At 39.9% G+C, this 24120-nt stretch overlaps 1 protein-coding gene across 2 annotated transcripts in view; it reads left to right on the forward strand.

Annotated features, from left to right (window-relative positions):
* Positions 1 to 4847: 4847 nt before the first annotated feature.
* The window catches only part of LOC106878721 (7SK snRNA methylphosphate capping enzyme), a 47623-nt gene continuing 28350 nt past the window's right edge, over positions 4848 to 24120 (forward strand). Inside the window, exons 1-2 of one of the 2 annotated variants that reach the window (XM_089340936.1) lie at positions 4848 to 5056; positions 6903 to 8555. In XM_089340936.1, coding sequence (XP_089197062.1) covers positions 7089 to 8555 — 1467 coding nt within the window. In that variant the 5' untranslated portion in view covers positions 4848 to 5056; positions 6903 to 7088. The remainder of the gene's footprint in view (positions 5057 to 6902; positions 8556 to 24120) is intronic. The other variant, XM_089340935.1, reaches the window with a different exon arrangement.

A 24120-nucleotide genomic window follows, 5' to 3' on the forward strand; every position in this document is an offset into this window, starting at 1 on the left:
GGCGATGACTACTGACCGAGACCTTTGGAAATGTGCTGTGCGTGAGAAGACCCGGCAAGCCAAGTAAGATCGTTGCCAGTGCCCCTGGACTGGTTCTTGTGCGGGTGGCACATGAGATGCACCATTTTGAGCGTGGCCGTTGCCAGTACCGCCTGACTGGCTCCCGTAGGATTTTCGAGCGAGATCGTTGCCAGTGCCCCTGGACTGGCTTGTGCGGGTGGCACATAAAAGACACCATTTCGAGCGTGGCCGTTTTCGTGCGGGTGACACGTAAAAGCACCCACTACACTCTCTGAGTGGTTGGCGTTAGGAAGGGCATCCAGCTGTAGAAACTCTGCCAAATTAGATTGGAGCCTGGTGTTGCCATCCGGTTTCACCAGTCCTCAGTCAAATCGTCCAACCCATGCTAGCATGGAAAGCGGACGTTAAACGATGATGATGATGATGATGATTATTATTATTATTATTATTATTATTATTGTAGACGTTGCACAATGTGTTGTTGTAGATTGAAGATTTTATGTGTACCAGGGGTTTGTACTGTCCATGAAGTCACAACAAGGACCTCAGGCCTGGTACTTATTCTATTGGTCTCTTTTGCTGGACCACTAAGTTTCAGGATGATTTAAAGGATGCTTTCCTTCATGACTTTGCTACCAAGAAGATGACTCATTGAAGTTTACTCTAAATTAAAAATAGAAAGAGAACACACACACACACAAACATACCAACACCAGTTGTCAAGTGGCGATGGGGGACAAACATAGACAACTTGCCAAGTTTCATGCAATAATTTCAAAATTTCTGGCTTTGAAGATACTTTCTTGTTCTTTTTATGAAGTGTCCTGTCCCAGAGGTGTTTGATAGGGTTCATATCTGGTGACTGGCTTGGCCATGGAAGCTTTTTAATGCCATTCTCATCCAGCCCGTGGCTATAGTGGAAGACACTTGCCTAAGGTGTCAAGCAGTTGGACTGAACACAGAACCATATGGTTGGGGAGCAAACTTCTTACGACACAGCCATGCCTGCACCTAAAAACAATAATAATAGTCCTTTCTACTATGGTACAAGGCCTGAAATTTTGTGGGGAGGGGACGAGTCAATTAAATTGGCCCCGGTGCTCCACTGGTACTTATTTTTCCGACCCCAAAAGGATGAAAGCCCAAGTTTAATGCAAAATTTCAACATTGGCTCTTTGTTCCTGTCCCTGATAAAAATCACAGACTACATCAAACATGTGATCCCAAAGACAAATTTCACAACTTGTGAAATAAACACAGCGATGTCACTCGACACACTGCCTCATGAAGGTAACTGCTAGCTCTCACTGTACACACATCTATGTGCAGCCATCTGTTGGCACACTCCAGAACAAGTCCAGGAACTTCTTGATACCACTTCATAAAAGGATATAATAAGGCACTGAGCTAGCTGAATCATTACAGTGCCAGGCAAAAGGCTTAGAGACATTTATCCATCTTTATGTTCAGTATTGTGGAGGTGCAATGGCCCAGTGGTTAGGGCAGCAGACTCGTGGTCATAGGAACGCAGTTTCGATTCCCAGACCGGGCGTTGTGTTTATTGAGCGAAAACACCTAAAGCTCCACGAGGCTCCAGAAGGGGATGGTGGCGAACCCTGCTGTACTCTTCCATCACAACTTTCTCTCACTCTTTCTTCCTGTTTCTGTTGTGCCTGTAATTCAAAGGGACCAGCCTTGTCACACTGTGTCACGCTGAATATCCCTGAGAACTACTTTAAGGGTACACGTGTCTGTGGAGTGCTCAGCAACTTGCACGTTACTTTCACGAGCAGGCTGTTCCGTTGATCGGTATTGTAAGCAATGGAGTGCCAACAACATATTCAGTGTTAAAATTCTGCCACGGTTGACTTTGCCTTTCATCCTTTTGGGGTCAATAAAATAAGTACCAGTCAAGCACTGGGGTCAATGTAATTGACTTAACCTCTTCTCTGAAACTGCTGCTCTTATACCAAAATTTGAAACCAATAAAAAATTATGTAATTTGAGGAAATTTAACTACTATTTCAAGCAGGTTGAGTGACACATAAAGCAGAGTTTATAAGCTGTTTAGTACCAGATAGCAAATTGCAACTGCTTAATAACCTGTGGGTATACTTCTATTATGACAGTGATGGTGACAATGGTTATAATGATGATGATGATGCCAAAAACAACAAATTGTTAATTTTACAAATTCATAGGTATTCAACTTTATAATAAGCTGACCTGGAGTAGAGAAGGCATGTCATTGAAGAGGTTGCAAATGGCAGTGAAGGAACTTCTACAAACACAACTGATTCATTGATTAATCAAATGATGCATCAAACAATCAATTAATTTGTTGATTAAGCAGCAAACCAATTGTTGAATAATAAAGAAGTGAAACAGAACCAGTGTGTGTGTTTATTATTGAAACCAATATAAAAGGATGTAATTCGAGGAAATTTAGCTACTATTTCAAGCAGATTGAGTGATTTTATTCAACACATTTCCCTCTCAGATTCACACACTAATAATAAGATAGCTATCCCTGTCAGTCTTTCATACTCCAACCTCGTTTGGCATATGACCACTTTTCTTGGTTCTTCTCCCCATTTCAACTGAGATGTCCTTATTTTGCAAGCTACTTTGCCACCCTACTGGTAATGGTGCCACTTATAAAGCATCCTTGCTCGAATCACATAAAAAGCACCCGTGCTAACATCATATAAGAAGCAATGCTAGCACCACATAAGCACTTGTATCGGCGCCACATAATAAGTATCCTTGCCAGTGTCACATAATATGCACCTGTGCCAGTGCCACATGAAAAGCACCCAGTACACTCTGTAAAGTTGTTGGCATTAGGAAGGGCATCCAGTAATAGAAACCATGCCAAAACAGATGACTGGAGTTTGATGCAGCCCTCCAGCTTGTCAGCTCCTATTCTAACAGCCAAGTCATACCAGCATGGAAAACAGACGTTAAATGATGATCACGATGATGGTCTAAGAGAGGAGATATTACACTTGACCCTTTATAGGGCATCCAAGACCATTCAGATTGAAGGAGGACATTATTCTCAAGCAAAAGACCTGGCCCAAATGCTTACAACAGCTTCGACTCCACTAAACATACCTTAGGTTTCAGATGGCAGGGACAGACCTGGTGACTACTCAAGAGAGTGGTTAAGTGTATGACTTGAGAGGCATATCTATTTTTACATCTTGGCAGTGCAGCTCTCCAACTTGCCAGCTCTGGTCAAACCATCCAACCCATACCAGCATGGACAACGGACGTTAAATAATGATGATGATGATGATGATGATGATATATATATATATATATATATATATATATATATATATATATATACATACACAAACATACATAGCATATATGTACAGCAATTTCCAGCTACCAAATCCAGTCACAAGGCTTCTGTCAGTCTGAGGTTATAAGAAATGATACTCATCTAAGGTGCCACATGGCAGGACTGAACCCCAAACCACATGATTGTGAAGCAATCTTCTTAACCCTATGCCCATGCCTAAATACATACCCACATACAGACGTATATATACATGTGTGCGCGCGCATGCATGTGTGTATGTGTGCGTGCGTGAAATATAAATACTGCTTCAAACAATAGTATTTAATAATTTCTTTTTAGCAAAATGTCTGAAATTTAGAGGAAGGAGATTAATAAAGTCAGTTGTAATATATTAGGAACACGTCTATACATTTTTGAGTGGGGTGTGGACCTGGCCGATTTAGTCGATCTCAGTTAATGACTGGTACTTATTTTATTGACCCGGGAGGACTAAGAGGCGAAAATTACATTGAGCGGATTTGAACTCAGAACATAAAGGGACATAACTGAATACTCAATACATTTAATCCGGTACTCTATCGCTTCTACTTTGCTCAAATAACAATGTCATCCTCACCAACCACAACTATTAACTAACTAGCGAATATTAAGTTAGGATACATACGACTGCTGCTGAGAATGTAATTTCGTCTATTTTTACTACTATTACTACTACTACTAGTTCCACTACTTCTAATGGTAGTAGTAGTATTAAGTGATATCTGTACCACTAGTGATAGTGGTTAACGTTACTACTAGTACTACTTATATCTGTAATAACATAATTAATTATATGGCTGCTAATACTGTTACTAGAAGCAATAAATGTTAACTATTACTGCTACTTGCAGGGAATAATACATATAGGTCACACTTACTACTACTTCTAATAATAATAATAATAATAATAATTTCTTACATCATAAATTCAGTTACAGCCAAGGGTGGGGGGAATAGAACATCGGAGAAAAAAAGGCTTTAGTAAAGCTACCCTGAAATTCATAAAACAGTAATAGGTTGTAATAGGGTTGTTATCCTCAAGCACAAATTATAAGTATGAACATATGCGTATATATAGCAAAGCAGCTAAGAAATAAAGACATTTATAAAATATTTGTAACAAATTTATCGGATAAAGGCGACAGGGCGGTTTAAAGTGTTAATCAGTAAAATCGTTTAAGTGAAGGCATTGAATAAGGATTTGGTCGGAAAAGAGCTGGGTTTCTTTTTTAATTAAACACACATTTCGTTGTTGTTTTGGTATTAGCATTTTTAAAAATAATTTGCCTTCATGATTCGCGTAGTAAGGGTATAATATTAAATATAAAAGCCAGTTAGTGTCACTTTGATCAGTTGCTTGTGGCAGCCATGGCTTTTTATTATCTCCCTTGAAATATGGTTTCTTCACCTTTGCATGACAAATACCCAGAATGCTGCGAGAGAAGCATGCGCAATTCAATCGTGCCGCTGTGCCAGTCGCAGCAGGACGTTTGGATGGCTGCATCGGTCGAGACGAACGAGAATAATTGGGAAAGAAGAAATTGGAAAGAAAAGTTCTTGAAAATTATTGAAAAAAAGAATTCGAAAATAGTTGAAGCCGAGATAATCTGACTGAGAACTGCGCGAAAACCCACTTCTTGTTAACAACAACAACAACAGCAGCAGCAGTATACACATACGTATGTGTGTGCCTCTCTCTTATCTCTTTACCTTTACTTTATCTCTAATTTACTTCTACTCTACCTCCTCCCCTTCTTTCATTTTCCTCTTTACTACACCTCTTCTCTTGCATTCTCTCTTTTCAACATTACGCTTTCTCCTCGTCACTCTCTCTCTTCGCTTATCTGACTTCAACACTCTCTTCTATACCTCCGTTATACGCCTTCTTTCGTCTTTCTTTCTCTTTCCGTCTTTCCTTGATTATTTATTCCTTAACGTCAACAATTTTTCTCTACCTTTTTTCTTTGTAACATGTTCTTCTATCGAAAAACAGTTAATTGTCTACATTAACACGTTACTTTAAAAATCTACATTTATTTTTCTTACACACACATTGCAATAGATGCATATGCAAATTATTTAATATACACATTAACATGTATAAACAAGATTTCGGTAATGTATGTATATATTTACATACATGTGCATGATATCTAAGCCTCTAATTTGCATCTTTCTCTCTCTCTACATATATGTGTTATATATTGTATTTGTTCAGTGATATAATCTCATTAACATCCAACTTCGCACCTTAGGGTACATGCACCAACAAACAGTTTAAACAAAGTTACATGGGGAACTGTTATTTTCTTTGAACAACATAGTTTTTGTTTTGAAAATCTATTGTATCCTGCGTGCACATGCTCGTTGTCTAACGTATACGCACACACACACACACATATATACATATATATATGCACACACATGCAAACATACACTCGTATACCTACATAACCACCGCGTATATTGTAGTATTACCTGTATTACTATACAGCATAGTGTTCCGTGCGTGTGCACGTACATTCACATCACTGTAATTTTGCTTGTTTCCTTTCTTTACTTTCTTTCTTCATCTTCCTCTTTTCATCACACCGTTTTATTGTTGTCATTACCGCCATCACAACAACGACATCCAAGCCAGTCCAATCCCCCTTACATGTGCGTTGTTTTTCATTTCATGTTCCCCTCCTTCGACTGACTGTTCTAGTGTCAGTCTCGAAATTACTTTAAAAAATTTCTCTGATGTAACAAAAAACAACACGTTTTAGCAGCGTTATTTACTTTATCACTTAATTTTGTACTTTTTTTTATATTGTTCATTTACTTATCAATTTTTTTCTGTCATTTATTATTTTAATTAAACCATGTTTATTCTTTAAATGTATTGAGAAAATAGTTACCAGCTTTTAAACAACTTTTAAAAGATTTTAAATAACCACCTTTTTAGATAACACTTGCATTTGTCTATATATACATATATATATATATTTATATATATATAAATTAGCTTTGGTAACTTCCTCGAAGAGGATGACGACCAAGTCCTGTAAACTGCTGTATACTCGTAGTTATAGTCGTCACACTAGTTTTCCTTTGCGTACCAATCATTGCCGAATCGACAGAAATATTTTGGTTTCGCTAAGAGATTCTGCAAGCAGTTCTTCGAGTGCTTGTCTTGTATCCAGCGTGCACCGGAGGAGGAGATCGGCCCCACACACTTGTGCAAGTGGTGGTGGTGGTTTTCGTTGCAATAATAATAATAATAATAATAGTATTGGTAGTTGTCTTCAAAGAATTAATTACCCTCCTACTGTTGTGGTTCCTCATCTTACACCCTCACAAGTTCCAGTATCAACAATATTTCACTTAAATCGGTGATATCGCTAGTCAAATGTTTACTACATAGCAGCAACTATATTTCTTTATTAAAGACTTTGATACTGCTTTTTTTTTGTTTCGTAATTTTTTAGTTTTAAACATGTTGGATTTATATAAACATTTTTTTAAAAACTTTCTCTATTTAAAATAGATTTCCCAAAGAAGCGCACGACACATCTAAATACACCTAATACACACAATTTTGACATTTATAAACAGTATTTCAAACTTTTATTAATTGTTCTTGGATGTGTGTGTGAGTGTGTGTATTCATCAAATAACATAAAAGACTCGAATTAAAGTTCTTAAGATTTTGAAGATCTCCTCAAAATACATCATGAGTGCTGTTGACTTGAAAACGGCTGTGAAACCACATTTTGATTTGAAAGATTTCAAATGCCGACCTGCAGAAGCATCAGTCTTGGCGAGCACAAAGGTGAAATCACATGCGGGAAATGTGAGGCCAATGGGCGATTTAGAAAACAGTCGAGATTGTCAGAATTTTGACATGGAAAATGAACCGGCGAAACACGGGAAAGGAGATGGCGTCAAGTTCTCCTATCCCATTCATCGCAAACGGTCCCGTTTCGTGAACAGGTCTGGAGCAGCTGATAACTATCATAATAAGAAGCGGAGGAAAGGTGAAAAGATAATACTGCCAACTAAATTTCTCTTAGGTGGGAACATTAACGATCCCCTAAATCTGAACAGTTTGTGCGATGAGGAAGTGAACAGAGCTCTAAATGAGCGGACGCCTCAGTCATCTCCTGTCCCAACACCTGCTCATCGGCGTGATGTTGCAGTTGTCATGCCCAGAAACCAGTTTGATCCACTCAACCTGAACGAACCCGATATGGAAAATGAACCCCTAACGCCAGCAAAAATGAATGCCAAAAGGAAAAAGAGACACAAAGGTCGCAAAAAAAGTGAAAGCAATACAACTGGCGACTCAGTAACAACTCCAACCACACCAATATGTCTTTCCAAGGAGTCTGAGAAGAAGAAGATACTTGCTGAAGCTCTGAAGATTGAAATAGATGATGAAAGTGTACCCGTACCAACCAGCACTGTTGTTACCCCCAGGCATAATAGATCTGCTGTTGCCCCATTGACATTATCTGTCTCCACACCTGTATTGTCTTCATTGTCGTCTGGTACTGGATCAACATCAAATACTGAGACAAGTGAAAATCACAAGGTGAAATCTGAAGATAAAATTGTCTCGCCAGTTATACCTCAGCTTTCACCTAAAAACCGCAAAAGGCGATTAGCTAGTTTCTCAGAAAGCCGGACAGTTGACTCCAATTTGCCAGCTTCCAAAAGCTTTAGTCGAGCTGAAAGCTGTCCCAATGACATTGGGAAGCCTACCATCACTCGAAAAAATCGAAAACGTCAGAGCCATCGAGGGGGTAAGGGAGGGAACAGTGCCAACTCGAAATCCGCTCGATTCATCTATGGTAATTACAATCGCTACTACGGTTACCGCAACACCGATGACATTGACCATCGTACCAACTGCTTCAAACATGAGTGGTTTGAGGGCAAGAAAGTATTGGACATCGGCTGTAATGTTGGGCATCTGACTTTATTTGTGGCCCGTGAGTTCAAACCCCAGATGATTGTAGGACTTGATATTGACAGTAAACTGATCTCTGCTGCTCGGAACAACATACGGCATTATATGAGTAAAAACGACCAAAACAAGTTCCCGGCATCCTGTAAGCTGAGTTATGGTCCTTTAGCTGCCCCCTACCACGAAGAATCACAGCCAAGAGTCTTTCCACAAAATGTCAGTTTTAGACAGGTAAGTTCACCATTTTTCTTAACTCTTTTGTTACTGTATTTATTTTGAGATGCTGTTTTTCTCTCAATTATTTTAAATATAACAAAGAATTTAGTAAAATAACTTTATTATCATTAAGCTAGTGTTAGGAACATAAATTGTGACTAAGGTTTGGTGGAAGAATTTAATTCAAAACTTATGAAAACAAGACATTTGTACTGAGAGCCAGAGACAGTTTCAGGTGGGTTGGTAACGAAAGAGTTAAACTTTATTTTTTGTGTGCAAAACAAAAAAGATGTTCTTATTTGTTGTTATAAAAAAAGTGACAGAAACTCTAGACCAGTGATTCTCAAACCAGGGTCTATATGGCTCTTGGGGTTCCATACAAGGTTTAGTTGTTAAAATTTACATGCAATAAATTGATTATACTTCTACAATACACAAAATATTTAAATCTGTTTATGTAATTCCTAATGGTATCTGATTATTAAAATACAGTAAGATTTTTTTTGTATACATTAAGTGGCTATGGAGGTCTGGTAAAGAAGGAATCAAAGGTGTTCACAGGCAAAAAATGGTTGATAACCACTGCTCTAAATCTTCAGGCAAAAATATTTTGCAGTATTTAATTATGTCTTTCTTTTATTCTTTTACTTGTTTCAGTCATTTGACTGCGGCCATGCTGGAGCACCGTCTTTAGTCGAATCAAATCGACCCCAGGACTTATTCTTTGCAAACCTAGTACTTATTCTATCGATCTCTTTTTGCCGAACCACTAGTTACGGGGATGTAAACACACCAGCATCGGTTGTCAAGCGATGTTGGGGGGACAAACACAGATACACAACATATGCACACATACATATATACGACGGGCTTCTTTCAGTTTCCGTCTACCAAATCCACTCACAAGGCTTTGGTCGGCCCGAGGCTATAGTAGAAGACACTTGCCCAAGGTGCCACGCAGTGGGACTGAACCCGGAACCATGTGGTTGGTAAGCAAACTACTTACCACACAGCCACAAAATTCTCCTCATGGTTGACATTTTATTACTTCCAGCTTGGCCAAAATATGTACTTGCTGTTATTTAGCCCTAAGTCAGCTTTGACTAAATAAACCAATGATCAAATGCACTCCAACCATGACCTTGCCATTTTTTATTCAAAGATAGTGCATCCAGGATCACTATATCCAACGCATCTTTCCTATTTTTTAAGAGTGTGACTTGAGGGAGATTTGGTTACTACTACTTACATGTTAGCTTGCAACAACTGTCAGTAATATACTTCTGGTTGCTTCAGTTATGCTCCTCCAAAATTTGAGTCATGTGATTAAGAAATCCTAATTATTAAACTGCTAAATTGCAGGATTAAACATATCCCTGTGTAACACAATTTTTGTCCTTGGGTAGCAACTGTTATTTCTTTCCCCTAGAAAGTATGAAAAATGGCTAATATTTCTTTCAAACTTTGCTTTCCTTACATTTATTCAAAGAATCCTTCTCAACACATGGCTGATATGTTCCCCCACTACTACTCATGATCAGCTACTAAGGGACGTGCTTATGGTCAAGCAACTGATGAGCAAATCTGTGCTATTGAGCAGAATATTTGCCATAACTATATTTCACTTCATCATCTCAGTGCTGAATCTGTTTGAAATGTAATGAAAAATAGATCAGTTTCAAAACATTGATGTTCAGGTCACAAAAGCAAAGTTTGAAGGGAATAGTAGTCATTTCCTTCAAATTCTAGATAGAGGGATAGAAGCAAATAAGAAATGACACTTACTAACCAAAGACAACAAAAAAAAAAGTTTTGTTACAGGAGTGGTTGTGGGGTAAGTAGCTTGCTTACCAACCACATGGTTCCGGGTTCAGTCCCATTGCGTGGCACCTTGGGCAAGTGTCTTCTACTATAGCCTCGGGCCGACCAAAGCCTTGTGAGTGGATTTGGTAGACGGAAACTGAAAGAAGCCCATCGTATATATGTATATATATATATGTGTGTGTGTGTTTGTGTGTCTGTGGTTGTCCCCCCACCGTCGCTTGACAACCGATGGTGGTGTGTTTACGTCCCCTTAACTTAGCAGTTCGGCAAAAGAGACCGATAGAATAAGTACTAGGCTTACAAAGAATAAGTCCTGGGGTCGACTTGCTCGACTAAAGGTGGTGCTCCAGCATGGCCACAGTCAAATGACTGAAACAAGCAAAAGAGAGAGAGTGTATTTAGTTCTTCTGGAATTCAGAGTTCAAGTGTAACCTACGTCTACTAATCTTTTCATCCCTCCCAGGTCAATAAAATACCTGCTTGTCAGGTATTAGGGTTAATTAAATTGACGGTCTCCCTCCCTTCAGAATATGTGGCTTTAACCTCTGTTTTTCTATATTTAAGCTCAGTAACTAATGAACTCTGTCAATAATTCTCTATTGAGCACCAATGAAGACTTATTTCTTATGTAGAGCAAGTTTGCATGTTGGAACTCATCTAGCCATCCCTCTTCAAGATATAAAACCAATATCCATGAACTACTTTAGGTTCCCTCCAAAATGGTAGAATTTATTTATCCTTGGATCAGAGACCTGACCTGAATGCTTGAAACAGTGTACTCCACTAAAAGGTGCCTAAGAGCTGTGTGGTAATGTTAAACCAAGGGACATACTGAGCCTCTTGCCCAACAACAGGAATTATCCCTTTGAGCTTCCACACAGTTTCTGTCTTTACCAATTTAGACTGGCAGAATTCTGCTTTAAGCATACCATATAACCTCCTCCATAACTTCTTTATTTTTAGGAATTTTCAAAGAAATTTTGCGAATTTGTGTTCTACACATGGAAAATCATGTGATTTTGCAAAAACCAAAAAAGGAAAAAAAACTTTTTGGTTTGTGATTTAAGAGCTACTTAGCTGTTATTTTTAGCAAATCTCATGACCACCTGATACCTTCCTTGTTTCTTTGTCACTCTGACATGTATTGTTTTTCAATATCTTTCTTATTTCTTTATTGCCCACAAGGGCCTGAACATAGAGGGGACAAACAAGTACAGACAAACGGATTAAGTCGATTACATCGACACCTGTGCGTAAATGGTACTTAATTTATCGACCCCGAAAGGATGAAAGGCAAAGTCGACCTCGGCGGAATTTGAACTCAGAACGTAACGACAGACAAAATACTGCTAAGCATTTCGCCCGGCGTGCTAACGCTTCGGCCAGCTCGCATTAACACATTTAATAGTCTATTGCTGGGATTTACGTAAAAAGTCTGGACTCTATATTTTAAATTCTGATTTAAAAAAAAAAAAAAAATTTTTTTTTAATTCGAAAAATTAAAAAAGAAAGTTTTTTTCATAGTCATATGAATTCCTGTGTGTAGAACATAAATACACAAAAATTTTCTGAAAATTCCAAAAAATAAGAAAAGTTACGAGGGGTTATATGGTGTGCTTAATGCAGAATTCCACCTTTTAGACTTTCAAATTTGATTGGGTCAAGGCTTTGGTAGACTAAATCCTATTGACCTAGCTATTGACAGTTTCAAGTTATTACTCTCTTTTACTTGTTTCAGTCATTTGACTGCGGCCATGCTGGAGCACCGCCTTTTAGTCGAGCAAATCGACCGCAAGTCTCTTTTGCTGAACCGCTAAGTTACGGGGACGTAAAGACGCCAGCATCAGCTGTCAAGTGATGTTGGGGGGACAAACACAGACACACAAACACACATACACATACATATATATACATATATACGACGGGCTTCTTTCAGTTTCCGTCTACCAAATCCACTCGCAAGGCTTTGGTCGGCCCGAGGCTATAGTAGAAGACACTTGCCCAAGGTGCCACGCAGTGGGAATGAACCCGGAACCATTGGGTAAAGATTTTTTAAAAAATGATCGGGTGATTTATGTCTTGGGTTTTCCTCTTCTTTGTATTTTGATTTTAAGATTCCTGATCAGTTTCTGTTTTGTATATGTTGTTTTGTCTTTTTCTTTCTTTTTTTTTTTTTATCAACCAGTTTGACTAGTGAAAATAAAGATCATGTACCTATATTTGTGTCAGAATGTAACAAGCAAACAAGCAAACAAAAAAGAAAACCCACCCACAATGTTTATTAGTTGTTGTTGATTAGTCCCTGAAATCAAATTCTTTTGAAGTGGGCAATTTGTAGCATTCTTTTGAGTTGGATTACTGGAATTAATTTTGATCCTTCTGTCTAGCTGGTGGCATGTTGGCACTCCGTTGCTTACGACGTCGAAGGTTCCGGTTGATCTGATCAACGGAACAGCCTGCTCGTGAAATTAACGTGCAAGTGGCTGAGCACTCCACAGACACGTGTACCCTTAACGTAGTTCTCGGGGATATTCAGCGTGACACAGTGTGACAAGGCTGACCCTTTGAATTACAGGTACAACAGAAACAGGAAGTAAGAGAGTGAGAGAAAGTTGTGGTGAAAGAGTACAGCAGGGTTTGCCACCATCCCCTGCCAGAGCCTTGTGGAGCTTTTAGGTGTTTTCGCTCAATAAACACAACGCCCGGTCTGGGAATCAAAACCGTGATCCTATGACCGCGAGTCCGCTGCCCTAACCACTGGGCCATTGCGCCTCCACATGCTGGTGGCATAACAAACAAAAAAAAAAGAGGAAAAAGAAATTAATCCACAATGGTTATTAGTTGTGTTATTTAGCTCCGTCATGACTATCCTGTTTTATTTTGTATATTTAAGGACCACGAGACCCAATGTGTTCTTTTTTTTTTATTATTTTGTTTTAAGATGGTTGCATGTGATTTGAGTGAATTTCATGTTGAGCAAGTTTGGAGAACTTCTTGTACCATGGGGTAAAATTTAACTTTTAACCTTCAGATTACTCTTTCAGAATGTAATGCTTATTGATTCATATTGTTTTGAAATTATTCATGCATGTGTTCGCATGGATGATGGTACGCTTGCACTAAATGAGGCTGCAAAGAAAGAGGTCTGGAGATGCCACTACGATAGATTGCTTAATAAAGAGAATGAATGGGAGGAAGAGAGCCTGCCGTATGTCGACCCAACAGACGGACCAGCTATCCGAGTTGACAGTAGCAGGGTAGATAAAGCAATTAAGTGTATGAAGACAGGGAAAGCCCCCGGCCCATCAGGAATCACTGCAGAGATGCTCAAAATATCTGGCAGTGTTGGCTACAGCCTAGTCGCCCGTATTACGAACCAGGTGATACACGAAGGAGTCATACCCAATGACTGGTATAGCAGCACCATAGTCAACTGCTACAAAGGTAAAGGTGATGCTTTAGATACAAATAATTACAGAGGCATCAAGCTGTTAGACCAGGTTATGAAAGTTACGGAGAGGGTCATAGCCCAACTAATTAGGGAGCGAATCAATTTAGATGAGATGCAGTTTGGGTTCGTGCCAGGTAAAAGCACCACTGATGCTATATTTCTAGTGAGACAGCTGTAGGAGAAATACCTAGCCAAGGATAAACCTCCGTACCTGGCCTTTGTTGACATGGAGAAAGCCTTTGACAGGGTCCCCCGATCCCTTATCTGGTGGTCAATGAGGAAACTTGGGATAGAAGAATGGTTAGTGAGAGCTGTGCGAGCCATGTACAGAGATGCTGCCAGTAAGGTGAGGGTTGGAAATGAGTACAGTAATGAATTCTGGGTAGAGGTAGGGGTCCACCAAGGTTCCGTCCTCAGCCCCCTCCTATTTATCATAGTCCTCCAGGCGATCACAGAGGAATTCAAGACAGGTTGCCCCTGGGAGCTCCTCTATGCTGATGACCTTGCACTAATTGCGGAGTCACTATCAGAACTAGAGGAGAAGTTTCAGGTGTGGAAGCAAGGACTCGAATTGAAGGGCCTTAGAGTCAACCTAGCAAAAACCAAAATCCTAATAAGTAGGAAGGTAGATAAAACACAAACCCCTTCAGGTAGATGGCCCTGCTCAGTATGTAGAAAAGGAGTAGGTAGTAACTCTATAAGATGTACCCGGTGCAAGCTATGGACACATAAGAGGTGCAGCAATATCAAAGGCAGATTAACTACGAAGTTAGTTTTTGTATGTGGCAGATGTTCAGGTGCAATAAACACTGTAAACAAACAGGAAACAACTTCTATCTCATTCCAGGGAGAAAAACTAGAGGTAGTCGATAGCTTCCGCTATCTGGGCGACCAAGTTAGTAGTGGGGGTGGGTGCGCTGAAAGTGTAGCTGCTAGAATAAGAATAGCCTGGGCAAAGTTTAGAGAGCTCTTACCTTTGCTGGCGACAAAGGGACTCTCACTCAGAGTAAAAGGCAGACTGTATGACGCATGTGTACGAACAGCCATGCTACATGGCAGTGAAACATGGGCTGTGACTGCTGAGGACATGCGTAAGCTCGCAAGGAATGAAGCCAGTATGCTCTGTTGGATGTGTAATGTCAATGTGCATACCCGTCAGAGTGTAAGTATCTTGAGAGAAAAGCTGAACATAAGAAGCGTCAGTAGTGGTATGCAAGAGAGACGATTGCGCTGGTATGGACATGTGGTGAGAATGGATGAGGATAGCTGCGTGAAAAAGTGCCACACCCTAACAGTTGAGGGAACCCATGGAAGAGGTAGGCCCAGGAAGACCTGGGCTGAGGTGGTGAGGCAAGACCTTCGAACATTGGGCCTCACCGAGGCGATGACTACTGACCGAGACCTTTGGAAATGTGCTGTGCGTGAGAAGACCCGGCAAGCCAAGTGAGATTGTTGCCAGTGCCCCTGGACTGGCTCTTGTGCGGGTGGCACATAAGATGTACCATTTTGAGCGTGACCGTTGCCAGTACCGCCTGACTGGCCTTTGTAGGGTTTTCGAGCGAGATCGTTGCCAGTGCCCCTGGACTGGCTCTTGTGCGGGTGGCACATAAAAGACATCATTTCGAGCATGGCCGTTGCCAGTACCGCCTGACTGGCCTTCGTGCGGGTGACATGTAAAAGCACCCACTACACTCTCTGAGTGGTTGGCGTTAGGAAGGGCATCCAGCTGTAGAAACTCTGCCAAATTAGATTGAAGCCTGGTGTTGCCATCTGGTTTCACCAGTCCTCAGTCAAATCATCCAACCCATGCTAGCATGGAAAGCAGACATTAAACGATGATGATGATTATCTTGAAGTTTGGAGATTTTGATGATGTGATTGCTTATCTTTAGAATGACATTGTGGAGTAGGTGTGAGAGGCCAGATCTAGCTAATTTGAACATAAAACCGGTAGAATATTTGAGCTAGATATGGACAGTTTAAATGCCTAAGGGTTGACCCATGCTGAAATTTGATACTGTCCATTGGAGAAGTTTCTGAAAATCCACATGTATTAAAAATTCGACTTTCTCAGTGCTGGTCCACTCATCCCCTGTACACATACACTGTTATGTTTTAGCACTTTAGCTCAAAAAAGGGATCACCACCACTGACATAGAGGCACCCTTATTGGCTTGCGTTTAAAAATATGCCCTCAGCCGCTGTAAGCTTTGTGAAACATACCAAGTTATTACCACTAGTAGCTTTAGTGAAAAGGAACAGTGGAATTGGCTTCAACCACTTGTATTTAGCCTGTAGATTCTACTCAAAGACAAATGGTTTTCTCTGTTGTATCAGATAATGATGGACTTTGACAGTTGTCATGACGCTGTACTAGAAAGGACTCCTCCAGCCTGTGTCAGTACAGGAAAATGGTTGTAATGGAGCATTGAGTGTTCACTACTTATTTTATTTTCATGCTTATACCTCTGAGATCAAATTGTTGAGCTGGTGGCATAATAAATGGCCCCTGTCTAGGCCGTAAAGTAGTGGGCAACAGGAAGAGCATTCAGCCATTAAAAAAAAAAAATCCCTAAAAATTAAACATTAATGGTTGATCTCAAAACGCTAAGCTTTACAAAGGAGATGACAGAAGACTGAAATATGTAGTGCATTGCTGTACTCAAGAAGACTCGCCCACCACACCAGAATTGAGATCTTAAAGCCAAGGTGCCCCATAAAGAACACTGATATTGGTGCTGGTGCCTCGTAAAAGGCACTGATGCTGGTGCCACATAAAAGGCACCCAGTACAATTTGTAAAGTGATTGGCATTAGGAAGGGCATCCAGCCATAGAAACCAAGCCAAAGCAGATTATGGCAGCTGGTGTGGCCCCTGCCAGGCTGTCCAACCCATGCCAGCATGGAAAATGGACATTAAATGTTGATGATGGTGATGATGAAGGACTGTAACCAGTGGTGAGAGAATGTACTGGAAATTACAAGTCCAACTTGTGCCAACACAGGAGAATGACTGGAAATGGTAGCGACGATGATATTACAGACTCTGGTTTTTAGTGGTGGAGGTGGGCGGGGGGGGGGGGGAAACAAGAAACCCTCAATTATTTCAGGTGAAAGAAGTTCTGTGTTCCTGTAGTTTGTGGAGCGTGTGAGCCTATTGACTAGTGAAATGAGCAGTAGGGGAGACTTAATGCATGAGTAACACCGAAATAAAAGACCTGCTGTTTTTCCAGTATTTTTCATTTTTCATATTTTTACTTTTGTTTTGCAAATTTTACAAACAAAAACTATTTGTACAAGTATGTTTTATTGTCTGCAAATACACTTTTTATGGATTAATAATTTTCCAGAAAACAGTAAAGATTCTCATTGTTGGCCTCCTTTAGTTTAGCCCCATTTGGAAAACATTACCTATGTCAACTTGGTCAGCAGTGTTGGAAGTTCTACTATGGCCATTGGCCTGAAGGCAGCTTCTTTCTTCAAACCAATCCAATAAAATAAAACCTCTCATATTAGCCCCGGTTCAACAGACTGGCCTATGACTGAAGGCATTCTAGCCTTGACCATCACATCTAGTTTTCAAACATAGCATTCAGTATGTTGCTCCTTTTTTGAGATGGTAGGGTGCAGTTTAATGGAGATTTGACTGCTATTTTTTGCATGTCAAAGGACCATGTAGTGGCTTCCTCATTGGTTCATGGTTCTTATTTTCCTTGCAAATAATAGAAAGTGGTTCCCTTACCAAATTTCTTTTGAAATACACTTTGATTTTGAAAATAATGAAGAATATAGTGAAATAACCATCAATATTAGACTAGTGTTTAAGGCGTTGAGCTGGCAGAATTGTTGGCACCTAGGGCAAAATACTTTGTGGCGTTTCATCTATCTTATGGTTCTGAGTTCAAATTCCTCCAAGGTCGACTTTGCATTTCATCCTTTCGGGATCAATAAAATAAGTACCAGTAGAGCTCTGGAGTCGATATAATTGACTTGGCCCCTCCCCCGAAATTGCTGGCATTGTGCCAAAATTTGAAATCGATATTAAACTGGTGTTTGGGACAGCATCCAGCCATAGAATTCATGCCACAACATGAATTGGAGTCCGGCCAGCTGCATGTCAAACTGTCCAACCCATGCCAGCATGAAAAACGGATGTTATGATAAGGATGGCCTCAGGCAGGTTGCTATCAAGGGTTAAACTGGCTCTGACCTGATGACAGTTGCTGACAACTGTTGGAAATACGGATTTTCTGGCAGAGCAGGTTCAGCATTGCAAGGTAAATGTTCATACAAGTACAACTATTAATAAGGCTATGGTCACCTGTTATGTACCTTTTACTTCTCAACCATTGTGCCTGTTATATTTAGGTCATCAATGTAATGGTTAAATTAAAACTAAATTGTCAAATTTGTGACTCTGTAGGAGTATTTTACTCTTGAATATGAATTACCATTTGTAACTCGGCTTGCGAAGACCTGTTGGGGTGAGCAAAAGCGAAATCGTGATGGCACCTGTGCCCAGCGTCGCCTTCCTGGCACTTGTGCCGGTGGCATGTGTAAAGACATTCAAGCGAGATCGTTGCCAGTGCCACTGGACTGGCTCCTGTGCAGGTGGCACGTAAAATACACCATTTTGAGCATGACCGTTGCCAGTACCGCTTGACTGGCCTTCGTGCCGGTGGCATGTAAAAGCACCCACTACACTCATAGAGTGGTTGGCGTTACGAAGGGCATCCAGCTGTAGAAACTCTGCCAAATCAGATTGGAGCCTGGTGCAGCCATCTGGTTTCACCATTCCTCAGTCAAATCGTCCAAGCCATGCTAGCATGGAAAGCGGACGTTAAACGATGATGATGATGATCTTATGGCACAGTCTTGTAGTCAATGAAGACCCTACATCTGTGTGTGTATCTGACTTGAGTCCTAGGACTGACTAGTAGGGTCAGTTAACCAGTTCCCATGGCATGTACGTGACCAAGATCACAATATTTTCCCTGGATGTGATGTTGGTCCATTGCATGGTTACTCATTTACAGCTGACTGAACTGGAGCAATGGGAAATGAAGTATCTTGCTCAAGAACACAATTCACTGTCTGGTCGGGGAATTGAAACCACAATCTAATGATCATGATTATAACACCCAAACCACTAGGTCACATTCCTTCAGCAGGACCACATCTGTAACCTCTTCAAAATCTTTCTTTAATTCTCTCTTAAACTCCATTTTCCTGTTACTGGTGTTGGCTCAGAACCACTGTATATTAGTTAATGGCTCAATGTTCATTAAATATTTAAATACACGTGTTTGTGTATATAGATGTGTCATTGGAATTCACATTTTCATTACACAGATTTAAATGGGAGACATTAAAATTAAGAGTAATTAGCAATGGCTGTAAGGTGAATAAACTTACTTTGTAATCAAGTGGTTTTGGATGCAGTTCCACTGCATGCCATCTTGGGCAAGTGTCTTTCTACTACGGCACCAATCTCAACGACACCTTGTGAGTGAATTTGGTAGGTGGAAACTGTGTGGAAGGCGGTGAGCTGGCAGAAATGTTAGCACGCCGGGCGAAATGTCTAGCGGTATTTCGTCTGCCGCTACGTTCTGAGTTCAAATTCTGCCGAGGTCGACTTTGCCTTTCATCCTTTCGGTGTCGATAAAGTAAGTACCAGTTACGCACTGGGGTTGATGTAATCGACTTAACCCCTTTGTCTGTCTTTGTTTGTCCCCTCTATGTCTAGCCCCTTGTGGGCAATAAAGAAATAGGAAACTGTATGGAAGTGTGTCAAGTATGTAGGTATTTGTGTTTGTTCACCGCCACAATTTGACTAGTATAGGTTTGTTTACATCCCAGTGACTTAGCAGTTTGTGAGTGAATTTGGTAGGTGGAAACTGTGTGGAAGGCGGTGAGCTGGCAGAAATGTTAGCACGCCGGGCGAAATGTCTAGCGGTATTTCGTCTGCCGCTACGTTCTGAGTTCAAATTCTGCCGAGGTCGACTTTGCCTTTCATCCTTTCGGTGTCGATAAAGTAAGTACCAGTTACGCACTGGGGTTGATGTAATCGACTTAACCCCTTTGTCTGTCTTTGTTTGTCCCCTCTATGTCTAGCCCCTTGTGGGCAATAAAGAAATAGGAAACTGTATGGAAGTGTGTCAAGTATGTAGGTATTTGTGTTTGTTCACCGCCACAATTTGACTAGTATAGGTTTGTTTACATCCCAGTGACTTAGCAGTTTGGCAAGTGAGACTGATAGAATAAGTACCAGACTTAAAATATAAGAATTGGAGCCAATTTTTTGCAACAAATTTCCTCAAAGCATTGCTCCAGCATAGCCACTGTCCAATGTTTGAAACTGGCAAAAAACATAACGAATTGTTTTACTTATTTTGAAAATGTAATTTTCTTAGAGTCCTAAATGCTTTACTTTTACTTGTTTCAGGCATTTGACTGTAGCCATACTGGAGTACTGCTTTGAAGAACTTTTAGTTGAATGAATCAGCCCCCAACACTTTTTTTTAAAGCCTCATACTTATTCTATCTGTCACTTTTGCCAAAACAATAAGTTACATGAATGTAAACAGACTAACACCAGTTGTCAAATGGTGGTAGAGGACACACACATATATGTATATCAGGCTCCTTTCAGTTTCCATGTACTAAATCTACTCATAAGGCTTTGGTTGGCCTTAGGCTATAGAAGACACTTTTCCAAGCTACCACGCAGTGGGACTGATCCCTTAACCATGTGGTTGGGATGCAAGCTTCTTACCACACATCCATGCCTGCTTGACGATTCTTTTTTTTGCTTCTTTTTTTAATTAGTAATTATTTATCTGAAAGTCATGCCTTCATCACCACATAACTACAAAAGCCATAAAACAACAATTTGCAATATTTATTTGTTCATTATATATATATAAAGGCGGTGCTCCAGCATGGCCACAGTCAAATGACTGAAACAAGTAAAAGAGTATATATATATATATATATATATATATATATATATCTCTATCTAAGGAGTGGCTGTGTGGTAAGTAGCTTGCTTACAAACCACATGGTTCTGGGTTCAGTCCCACAGCATGGCACCTTGGGCAAGTGTCTTCTACTATAGCCTCAGGTCGACCAAAGCCTTGTGACTGGATTTGGTAGCTGGAAACTGAAAGAAGCCTGTCGTATATATGTATGTGTATATATATATATATATATATATATGTGTGTGTGTGTGTGTGTGTATGTTTATGTGTCTGTGTTTGTCCCCTTCCCCCAACATCGCTTGACAACCGATGCTGGTGTGTTTACGTCCCCGTAACTTAGCGGTTCGGCAAAAGAGACCGATAGAATAGATACTAGGCTAACAAAGAATAACACCTGGGGTCGATTTGCTCGACTAAAGGCGGTGCTTCAGCATGGCCACAGTCAAAAGACTGAAACAAGTAAAAGGGAGTAGTCCATATGTGTGAAAATTCTGGATGTATTTCTCTCCGTCCAGTACACTGTTTCCTAACCTATTTTCCCCCCCGACCCCCATTATAACTTTCCAGAAAAATGTATGCCTCACCAGTGGTTTAAAAAAACAAAAAAATTCATTTTTAATATTTTATCACAATTATTTAATAGTGGTTTAAAAAAACAAAAAAATTCATTTTTAATATTTTATCACAATTATTTAATACAAAAGAACCTACTCTTTCATTAAATGATGGACTCTCCCCTGGACCAACGAAAGCCTTTGAGTGGATTTTGTAGACTGAAACTGAAAGAAGCCCATCACGTGTGTGTGTGTGTGTGTATCATCATCATCATCGTTTAATGTCTGCTTTCCATGCTAGCATGGGTTGGACGATTTGACTGAGGACTGGTGAAACCGGATGGCAGCACCAGGCTCCAATCTGATTTGGCAGAGTTTCTACAGCTGGATGCCCTTCCTAACGCCAACCACTCTGTGAGTGTAGTGGGTGCTTTTACGTGTCACCCACACGAAGGCCAGTCAGGCGGTACTGGCAACGGCCACGCTCAAAATGGTGTATTTTATGTGCCACCCGCACAAGAGCCAGTCCAGGGGCACTGGCAACGATCTCGCTCGAAAATCCTAACCCTTTAGCATTCGGATTTCTTTGTCAAATGTAATATTTATTTATTCACATTGTTTAGAATTAATCATGAATTATCTTGTAGCTTTGAGATTTCAACGGTGTGTTTGTATATTTTTAGAATGACATTGTAGGGCAGGTGTGAGAGATTGGATTTGGTCAGTTTTAACATCAAACAGGTAGAATATTTGGGCCAGATATGGCCGGATTAAATGCTAAAGGGTTATATTTGATCAAAAAGCACTTTATGTAACTTGATGATGTTGATAAAGCCAGGGACTTTTGGTTTCATCCCAAAATATTTACTAGAAATTCAAAATTAAATTGCATTAGTAATAATAATAATAATAAACCAACAAGATGCCTGTAAATGAAATCATTACAGGTGACATTTAATCTCCACTCTGACGAGTTAAATGAAATGAGTAATTAATAGACTTTCCATCAATTATGTGGGGAAATGTAATTAGTTAATGAAAGCTTTTCATAGATTTAATTCTCTAAATTATAACTTTTGTGACATTTATTAAAAGAATTTCTTTCAAATATTTCATGTAAATTAGAGAAAAATCATGGAAAATGTCAGAAATTATAATTACCAAGAAAATAACTTCAGAGGAATATTATAATAGCCATCATTTTCCGACAGCATTAAGTACTCCCCTTTTATTAAAAATGCCGGTCTCTTTTTTTTTTTTTTTTTTAACAAGAGCTGATAGTGGGACTAAGCTGTCACTACTCATATTCAGTTATAGAGTTTCTGCAGCCCAAACCATAACCAGTCACATGGTTAAATAAAAAATAAAAACACACACACACAAAAGAAAAAATTATATAAGCCCGCTTACCTTGGTTTAATGATCTGACTTTTATTTCGTGCAGTGATTTTTCATGTTTACTTTACAGTGGTGGTGGTGGTAGTGGTGGTGCTTAACCCCAGGCCAGCCATGTTCAAATGTACCCATGATCAAAAGCCTAGGACACTACTATGAAGGGTTTAGTAAATCACAAAACCCTAATATTTATTTTTAAATCTGATACACATCTCCATGGCTTCTGTTTGCTGCACTTGAGTTATGGGACAAATGCATACACCATTTCTCAAGTAGTATCAACATATAGGCAGACAGACACGTACAAGTACATGCACACACACACACATACATATTATATAGTTGATGTCATTAGAATTTATTAATTTTTGAGAGAATATGAAATAATTCTTTTAGGGAGATGACAGAGAACGAAGTGGTGTCACAATGTTCCCGGATTAGTTAAATTTAATAAAAAAATAACTTATTTACCTAATTTTCAACATCATCTCCTTTGAAATAGTCACCTTGCGCAGCAATATACCAGTCCCAGCATTCCTGCCACATTTAGAAACCGGCCTGAAAGTCATTTCCTGTAAGCAAGTTGAGAACCTTCTGTGATTTTCCCTGCGTAGGTGTGGCTGAGTGGTAAGTAGCTTGCTCACCAACCACATGGTTCTGGGTTCAGTCCCACTGCGTGGCACCTTGGGCAAGTGTCTTCTACTATAGCCTCAGGCCAACCAAAGCCTTGTGAGTGGATTTGGTAGACGGAAACTGAAAGAAGCCCGTCGTATATATGTATATATATATATACGTGTGTGTGTGTTTGCCCCCCCAACATCGCTTGACAACCAATGGTGGTGTGTTTATGTCCCCTGTAACTTAGTGATTTGGCAAAAAGAGACCGATAGAATAAGTACTAGGCTTCCAAAGAATAAGTCCTGGGGGTTGATTTGCTCGACTAAAGGTGGTGCTCCAGCATGGCTGCAGTCAAATAACTGAAACAAGTAAAAGAGTATAAAAATACAGATTAAAAAAAAAATATATACATTGAATGGCTATGGAGATCCAGGAGAGAAAAATAGGAATCAAAGGAATCCATAGGCAAAAAATGGTTGAGAACCACTGCATTACAGTATGATATTGAAGGAAATTTTGCTGCTGTATCCAGTAGGCCAAATAACATCATAATGGTTTCCTTGTTGACTTATTAAGCTCCAGCATATTATAATGATTTTGTTGCAGTGTTCAGAAGAATGGTTTCCATTGGACCCTTCAAGGGTCATCAAGACTATTTAAAAGCAGTATTCTTAAAGGATTTATTGTAACCCCTTTGAAATGTCCATTGTTATCTTCTGTAATGAAGGCACATAGCTCACTGGTTAGCGTGTTGGGCTC

Source organism: Octopus bimaculoides, chromosome 24 (assembly GCF_046866305.1).
Source record: "Octopus bimaculoides isolate indiv1 chromosome 24, ASM4686630v1, whole genome shotgun sequence".
NCBI lineage: Eukaryota > Metazoa > Mollusca > Cephalopoda > Octopoda > Octopodidae > Octopus > Octopus bimaculoides.